The sequence below is a fragment of the Acanthochromis polyacanthus genome, chromosome 14 (assembly GCF_021347895.1).
Source record: "Acanthochromis polyacanthus isolate Apoly-LR-REF ecotype Palm Island chromosome 14, KAUST_Apoly_ChrSc, whole genome shotgun sequence".
Taxonomy (NCBI): Eukaryota; Metazoa; Chordata; class Actinopteri; family Pomacentridae; genus Acanthochromis; species Acanthochromis polyacanthus.
Window position 1 is genome coordinate 37,606,410 of NC_067126.1, and position 9,120 is coordinate 37,615,529.

General features: G+C 40.8%; 1 protein-coding gene across 1 annotated transcript in view; it reads right to left on the reverse strand.

The window, feature by feature from the left end:
* dachd (dachshund d) overlaps positions 1 to 7,586 on the reverse strand; it is a 97,490-nt gene extending 89,904 nt beyond the window's left edge. The window contains 5 exon segments of the mRNA XM_022195224.2: positions 6,787 to 6,829; positions 6,832 to 6,969; positions 6,972 to 7,061; positions 7,064 to 7,139; positions 7,142 to 7,586. Of these exon segments, the coding sequence (XP_022050916.2) occupies positions 6,787 to 6,829; positions 6,832 to 6,969; positions 6,972 to 7,061; positions 7,064 to 7,139; positions 7,142 to 7,333 (539 nt within the window). The 5' untranslated portion in view covers positions 7,334 to 7,586.
* Between the last annotated feature and the right edge of the window lie 1,534 nt (positions 7,587 to 9,120).

Sequence of the window (9,120 nt, forward strand, 5' to 3'; positions counted from 1 at the left end):
CCTATAAACGTGAAGAACAGAACCAGCTAATATGCCATTGTTGGCAAGTGGAATTAAAATACACTACTGTACAAAAAATAAATGAAGTGGGTTTCAGAAATGTAAGAAAATAATCACCACTCGCTATTATTCGCTCATGCTGTGTTTAGTTTAACTACAGCTGAAGTTGTTCATTCAGTTTGCTTCACCAGAGTTCTGTGAAACTCCAAAAAGCAGACACAAGAGAGCAGTTCAGCGTCTGGCTCGACAGGAACTTAATTTACCCACATTGTTAGTTATAATTCAACGCAACAAACTGACTGCATAAAGTGTTTCTGGTGTTTAAGTGAATTCAGATTCACATAAATAGCTGTGGGGCTGTTTTCTTAGTTTTTCATCAGAAGGTATTGACTGAGCAGATGCTTTGAACCACCATAGAATGTGCTGCTAGTCTCAAGTGTCATTAGCTTCAGGGCTTTTCCAGCTAGCGCCAGGTAAAGATTAGATAACAATCAGCCCTTTAATAGATACTGTTGGAGGCACTGGAGCCGTTCCTGTGCTGTGCCGTTCATCTGAAGCTAACAACAGAAGAAGAAAGAGTGGAAACCGATGTCATTTCCTCCCTGGTTTCTTTGCTGTGATGTACCACTGAGCCCAGCAAGGAACACGGCTGTTGTTAAATCACATGTAACTGTTGGCTCACGCTTGTGTCTGTGTACAGTGTGTTCAATCTGAAACATTTCTACTGTGGGGTTATTCAAGAGCAGCACATTCCAATATACTTATACGAATTTGCTAGATTACAGTTTTTTGGCAATAAAAGTTTTTTTTTAAAATTTTCATTAAAATAGAGTTTCTGCATTCACCATAAATACACACTGGCTTGCTATTAACTAACACTTTCATGTCAAACTTTAACAAGCTTAAACAAAAGATGTCATTTAAATTGCTTGATACTGAACAAATATACTTTTCATATTAGAAATTCTTTGTGTTGAGTGTGTCCTCACTCTCAGTAAAAAAAAAAAAAAAAAACGAGGAAAAACTTTCATAATGTGCATTACTTCACCAAAATTCCAGAAGTACAAAGGGCTTTTTGTTGGATGACATTCCTTTCTTAATATACTTCAATTATTAAGGAGGAGTCCTTTGTATTGAAGCAAAGAGCTCCAAAAACATTGACACTGGAGGAATAACATCTGCATGTTTACTCAGGAGAAGATTCATCCCTGATAGCCTCCACGAAAATGAAGAGGGGGAGAAAAAACAAGTAAAGGAAATTTGTGGAATCCCATCTGAGATTGCTTCCCTGATGGATTCCTTTTCCTGTCAGCTCAGACGAGAAATGAAGCCGGGGAAAATTAACTCCTGATACAGCTACGCTGAATTAGACAGAGAGTGGAAAAAAAACCAACACACTTTTTAAGGATTCCAGCCTTGTCATTTTCAATTTTCTGCTCTTTGGACATGCTTGTATTCAGATTCCCCAACATCTATTCGCCATATCAATCCTAATTAGACAATCTGGGCCCACGAAGGATGGGAGCGGAGTTATTTGCATAATTTAATCATAAATACTCAGTGATACATATTTCCAAATGCATTTGTACAATTATCTTTTCATCCTTGGGGCAAAAGTATTAATATGATTAGGCAATAATTCTTTAAAAAAGGGGGAAAATAGGAAACCAGCAAGTGTGCACTCTTTTTTAAACTCCAGCTTTGGGCTATATGAAAAATTAATTAATTTCTGAGGAAAATCAATTTCTCTATGTGACCATATTAGACAGAGCCAGGCAAGGGCCTGCATTCCTTCTCCAATCAGGAAATCTCATCTGCTCCCTCTAACTTCTGTCAGTAGCATTAACATCCTGGTACAAGCGTCAGTGACTTCCGCTATGCTCCCTAATGTGCTGTAATGTGAAGGAGCCCATAAGTAAAGACAAGCTGGGGAGCTCTGACAGAGGAGAGAGGAGAATGGAAATCAGCATGACCTAAAATCTATTGCTGGCGTGTTAGGCAATCACTCTGAAGCGTAAAATCATCAGGTAAAAATCACTGTTAACAGATCTACTTTAATATGCAAGATTACTCATGTTGACAGACAGATTTTAACCAGTAAGAATTAAAGCTAATACATCTTTATGATGTGTGAAAAATAAGAATAAAATAAAAAATGCTAAAGCACTGATGAATGCACAAAGACCTGATGTTGATGTGCGATTTCAAACCATTTCATTTTGCAAAAGAATTAATTGGTAATTCAACTGCTGCTGCCGATCCAGTAAAGGCATGCAAATAAGATAGGAGCATGGAGAACTAATGCATCCAACAGGCAAATTAACAATACAGGCCTCTTTGCCATGCAAATATCCTCTAAATCCACAAATGACATTAGACAGTGTCAAACAAGCCTCTCTAACAAGTGAAATCTGTGGTTTTCAACAGTCTTGGCTCCGCTTCATTTTAAGCTACAGAAATATGATCCTAAAAGAAATGAAGAAATGGAATGTTACTTCTGTTAACTGAGCTACTCTGTGGACATTTTCCTTAAAAAAAAATGCTTTAATTTGCTCTTGTTCCAACTGAGTGAATGTCAAGTCAATAAAGCAATTCTGATTTTCAAGGAGACTATTTGTTTGCAAAAAACACCTTGCCGCCATCTGCCAACTGCACAGTTGACTTGAGCACATGTACTGTACCTAATCAAATTTAGCAGAGCCCCATTGAAGGATTAAAAATCTAAAAAAAAAAAAAAGGAACTTTAAATGCTTTTTTTTTTTTTTACTTCAATAAAGAAACAACTCACAATACGAGAGCCAATTTGGCTTTCAAGAAAGTAGTGCAATAGATTTGGATTTTAAACAGCTTTGTATACCATTATCTCTCACTCTCACCCCCCTCTCTCTCTCCCTCATTCTTTCTCTGTCTCTCTCTCTCTCTGTCTTTCTCCTTCTCCTCTCTCTCTCTCTCTCTTCTCTCTCTCTCTCTCTAATCAGGCATCTGTCACTCTGTTTTTGAAGTTATTATCGCCCAAGCTCCCTCTTGGATGTGGTTGCTGGGTGACGGGTATCTTAGCACCCACCTCTGACTGGGAATGATTTGAATGGAATCCAGAAATCTCCCCTGAGTACCTGTAAACACATCCGTGCTTGTAGAAAACAAATATATTATAAGAGAGCTCAGCAGAGGAGAGGAGGGAGAGAGACAAGCTGGCACCCTCAGTGGCAGCTCACACTGAGCGCTAAACAAAACAATTACCGTCATTTGCAAATATTGTTGTTTAGGCATAACACTCTTGAATAGGAACAAGAGAGGGTGATAGCTCTCATAACACTCGCTGTCATATCGGTATCAATTAGATACTTTTGTTCAAGAAAAAAAAGTGCTTTCGCCGTGACCTGTTCACTTGTAACGTTCCTCAGAGTCAGATCTGTTTGACTGAAACAAGCCAGGGAAAATCTATTTAAGAAGGGCATGTAAGTGAAAGCCATCCCATTCCCAGTGGTGGGACATTGTCTAGGGCGTGTGGTTAACCTTCAGGGGTAGACAAATGATTGTCAATTAAACTGCTGTATTTCTGCGCCCCAGCATCGGATAGCCTGCCTCCAACAAAGCAGACCAATGAGAGATATTGCGATATCCTCTGCACCGCCCCCCCCATGTTATAATAACCTTTCAGAGAGTTCAAGTGTCACACAGCAATAAGAACCTTTTTCATCCCACCGCAGGGAAATGAAAAGGAAAACAAGTAGCTGGAACAGAGGGCTCCTGGAGGGCTCCTGGAGGGCCAGAGTCATAATGTAGGGGAGATTACTGAACCTGGATCAGTATGGGAGCAAGAGCCAACACTGCTAATCTTGACACGAGAGTCCTTAAGAAAATGAAGGAGTCGACAATGACTCTATTCCCAGCTTTTTAAAAAGATGAACAATAATTAAGTAAGTAGACCATAGTTTCAAACACTCACAGAAAAGTAAGGAAGGAATTTCTGAAAAAGGAATTTTCTTTTAAATTATTATTTTTTAATCTATAACTAAAACACACACAAAACTAAATACAATTCTGGAAAGCACTGTTTTCCATTAAATGCTTTCAACAGAGTTATGCTAAAGTAAGCAATAGTAGGGAACAATTGGTTGGAGCTTGTTTGTGTCCACATGAAAACTAAAGCAGCGGGATGCAGTGGTGCTCTGTGATGCTATTCACATTCACACTGAGTGCAAAATGAGAGTAGTGTTGTTTAGCACAATAGACTGTGGGAGGGGAAAAAACAGCATGTGAAATAGTAAGACCCATTGTACAGGAGTATTATTCACTTCATTGTTATCACTCTGCCACTGTATAAAAGAGCAGTGACATTGTGGTAATAGGGTGAGATGAAAAGCTAAACTATCTCGGGCAGCAGGCTGTTGTTGTGTAACCTGAGCGGGTTAACCGGTGAACTCAGATACTTTTTATCTGACAGTAAGTCGGTGCAAAACGGAACATCGACTTTGGAGAAGGAAGTTGTTTTCACCTACAGGGCAACCTGTGTCCTGTTTACTCAAACTGATCATTTTGTCAGCGGCAATTCAATGACAGACGGAGTAAAGCACACATCCCTGCAAATAAAATCAACTCTTTCTAAGTAACAGAAGCCTTTTATCCAGCGGATGCCTCACTGTTCCATGATGTAATTCTCCAAATGGGGCAGGCAGGCGGACAGGCCGGGTCTGAGTGATTGATTTCAGCCCAGCACCGGGAGAACCTGGCTGCTTTCAGAGACAATTACAGTCCTGTCCATGTGCCCGTAATAGCCCAGCACTTTAGCGCATTAAAGCGACGCGAGGCACTGCATTATCCTTTAACCCCATCGCTGGCCATCCCCCCATTGACAACCCAGAGAGTTCAACCACATACTTTGTCACCTGAAGCCCCATGCCAGGCTTGAGAAGAGGATCACCGCACGGTGCGTTTCTCTCTATGGAAGGAGGGGGGGGGCTCCGTTCCCTTGATGCTTTATGTAAATGATGCTTAAGCACCAAAGTGCACAGGTGAGCTGTTGAGACGATTGCTACTGGAATGGAAATATGAAGCTGCAGCATATTCATAAGCACCTCATATTGTATGTAGATGCGTGAGGGTGACTGTTTAAAAGCAGGCATAAAGAAATGGGAACGTGTTTACTGACAGCAAAAACTGTGGCCACACTAAAACTTTAAATAAATGAACTGCATGACAAGCAAATTTAGAATTAATAAAACGTTTCACTCGAATAATATCACCTTGAATGTTGTGTTATTTCAGTTTCGTCGTTTCTGGCCAGGCCTAAAATACACTCACACTTTTTTTTTAGATGCAGGAAAGCTTTGAGCATCCAAATATATTTAGTCTCATCATACATCTTAATAAATCAAGGTACATAAAAGGAATGTGTTTGCACAGCCGCTTGTGTGTGTGTGTGCGTGTGTGTTATTTCACACATTCCTGTCACACTTAACTATGCATCTAAAACTCAGAAATAAGTTTAATCTCTCACTATAATTTTTGCAAAAGGATGCATGTTTTTAAAGCTGAGACTCAAAGTGACTCCAAGTGTTTATTGCTATTCCCCACTGATGGGAGCCTTTCCATCATATTTGCATTTCCAGCTCATTTCTGGCTTGGAGATCAATATGGAATCAATCATAGTGACAGGTAAGATGGTAAATTTGACCAGGCTGAACCATCCTGTGAGACTGAGCGATACATCAAAGCTGGGAGCAACAGGACAATAAAAATGGCTTTTAATCAAATATTGATCTCTGCTTAAATCACACCTTTTTCTAAAAAACATATAAAACTCGACATTTCCGATTTGCTCTAATGGACTGGTGTGTATATTTTCACACATGCAGTTGTTTACCTCACTGCTTTTATATTAATACCTGTGTTTAAAGGGTCTTTAATTAGGGTTTATTCTCATTTAAGTGAAATATCCATACAGCATTTGGAGTGTGCATTAAAAAAACACACCTTCACACACTCTGTTTTCCAACAGAAGCCGTGAGTGGACTGGAACCTCCTTAACAAATGTAAAGGCTATCACAGCTAAGAAAACATTTCATAGGAAAACACTTGCTGACCTCTAAATTCTAATAATCTGGGTCTGTCTTGTTTACTTTCTTAAAATTCATGTTATCATAATTGAAATCCTACTGCCCCTGTGGCAAGGGTATAGAATGAGGGACAGCCTAGTTTTATTTCAGTCATTAAAATTTTTTAAAATGATCTAAAAGTTGCCTACAATTAAATAAAAAATGCAGTATGACATGGTTTTGAAAAAGATGACAGGCTCTTATGAGTGGGATTGTCTTTGTCGTGGCAGCTCTACACCTAAAGTTTATTCAACAGCATTGTGAAACTCAACCGATGTGTAGCCTACATTATCGATTCATTTGTTCGGAGGCAGACAGGCTATCCATCATGGCACAGCTTTTCCTTTGCACGTGTTAGAAACTTTCACTTAACTTTTTTTTTTTTTTCCAGCGGTGAAGCGCGCTGGCTCTTCCTGTCTTAACACACAGCTTACGAGCACATTGCCCAGCGATGTTTGGGATGCAGTTTGACGCACACCAATGCCGCATATTCACACATTGCTCGCGCACACAATAACAATCAATTACTAATTCTGCCCTAACGAATTACATGGCTCGAACCACTTGTTTTCGTAAAGGAAAAATGTCTCCCCCTTTCTTGCTCCTGCGCGCTTTACGCACGGCTTGTCCGTAAAGGACATTTAACGCGCACAAAAAATTATGTGCACAAGAGAGCTCTTGCACTAACCTCGCATTGGTGCAGTCGTTGTACAGAGTCTCGAAGTCTTTCTGGAGATGAGTTTACAGCGGTTCACCCCGGGTTGGATGGCGGGAGACCCTCTGAGGATGCGGACCTGCTCCACATTGCACACCACCGGCGTGATCTCCAGCCGCTTCAGCTTGGTGTAGACCGTGTGCAGTCCGCCGACAGGTGCTTCAGGAACAGGTCGAACGCCTGAGGAAGGCAGATGAGCTCGCAGCCGTCCACGGTGAAAGAGGCCACTTTGGCACCGCGCAACTCGACATCTTGCACTCATTGTTTTGCGGTATGTTTTCAACAGGCGACGGGGTCGAGTACACGGGTTGCTGGGGGGTAGAGCCGCGGTCGGGATGCCCGGGCTGCTAGTGGCGAGGAGCTCTGATCTGAACAGGTTCTGCCCGGGTCCGGATGGGGGGGCCAGGGATGGAGACGGTGATGAAGTTGTCGATGGCGGGGACGTCGTCGCGGAGGGAGTCGAGATTGGAGGCGGTGGGACCAGAGGAGTTGGTGGGATCAGAGCAGCCGGTACGGCCATGGTCACCTACAGGAGGGAAGAGAGTAGCCGAAGTCAAAGTAGAAAACCAGCCTGCCGAGACACCCTAAATGAAAGAATCCACGAGAGTTTAGCTCCTCAGATAAGTTGGAAGTAAAAAGAGCTGCCGAAAAAAGGCGTGCTGAGTGAGGGGATTTTTTTGGGGAGGGGGGCCGAGCTGCGGGACAATGATCAAAGATAGGAGGAGGAATGACAGAGGAAAATGAGCTGAAAAGTGCAGCTCCGCTCTGTGGATGAGTTGTTGTTGTCACACGGTACAGAGAGGGAGGAGCTAGGGACAGTGGAAGCCTTTGAAGAACAGATAACTGGGCTCTGGCTACCACTGAAATGTTTCTGCTCGGTTAAATATCACATTATTAATCTGCACATGAGAGACCTGCTTACATCGGATCATAAACGTGTAACGAGTAGCCACACTTTGTCCCCCCCCCCCTCTCTCTTCTGTGCATTAGAAATACAGTTATTTTTAACTACCTAAACAGCAGCACTGATATCCAACAAATCCCACTTTACTAAACTGATCCAAGCTGAGAAATGTGCACCAGAATATTTTAGAAAAAATAACTTTTGCATTCTTAGATTTTTATTTCAAATGTCAAATTATCTTTAATGTAGAGTTAATGCTGCTATGGATTTTTTTTTTTTTTTACTTCAGTTCTGGCGTCATATTGTCATATTTTCAGACTGAGCATGTCAGTATGAGTCACTAAGGTACAGCCTATCTCTGAGAGAGGGTAATATGTCTCATTTAATTAGACCTCTCTGGTTAGTATTGGCACAGTCAATGTGGTTACAGCCTTTTGAATGAAGTAACAGCAAAACACAACATGAAGGAAAGGCTTACATGCAAATTAAAATCCAATTTAGGTCACAAAATATAATATATGAAAGTAGCTTACTGTCAGATATTGTGAGTGTACAGTTGCTAATCAAAATCACATTGATCTATAACCGATTGTAAGAGTTATAGCATCCTGTCAGGAGTTGTTTCACCTTCTGTCCATCTCAATATCCATGGCGACTATAAGTTTATACTGAAGAATTGCAGGTTATCCCATCAAAACCAGGGTATTCAGAATTTAACTGAATACCCAATAAAGATGTGGACATATAAAGTAAAACAAAGTTAAAGATCATAAGTATGATAACTTTGTTTTCTGAGTATCTTCATGGTACACATGCTGCAACACCTCTAGCTTTGTCAAGAGCTATGCAATTTTATAGCACTGAATATTAAACCAGAATTTGCCCAGCTATGGCCTGAACTCTCAAACTTTCCCTCAATATCAGCGTCAGACAGTACAGGGAAGAAGGATGAAGGCACAGAGGGGAGAAAAGTGAGCACTGTATAATGGGAAAGGGTCACGTCCACGTGCAAGTGTATTACCACAGCTCATATAGACTTACATGCACAGCCAACCACTGAGGCACATCATAAAGTACAGCACTACACGTCCTGACTGTCTTAGCAAATAAGTCAGCTGGTTTAAGACAGAGAACGATGAAAACATGAATCATCTCAAATCAGAGAATTGTTAATTAATAGATTGCAATTCATTTGAGATTGGTGCTAGAAAGGTTTTAGCTTATGTCACCTCCCTTAGTAGATATATCATATAAAAGTATATGTCAAAGTTTTATTAGCTTTACTTTACAAGTTTTTCATCACAATTATCCATTTGCCCTTAGATATATCGCATCAGCTCAATTTTGGAGAGCACATCAGCACTTATTATGTATTCTCGTTAAGTGGAAAGAGAGTGGCGCAT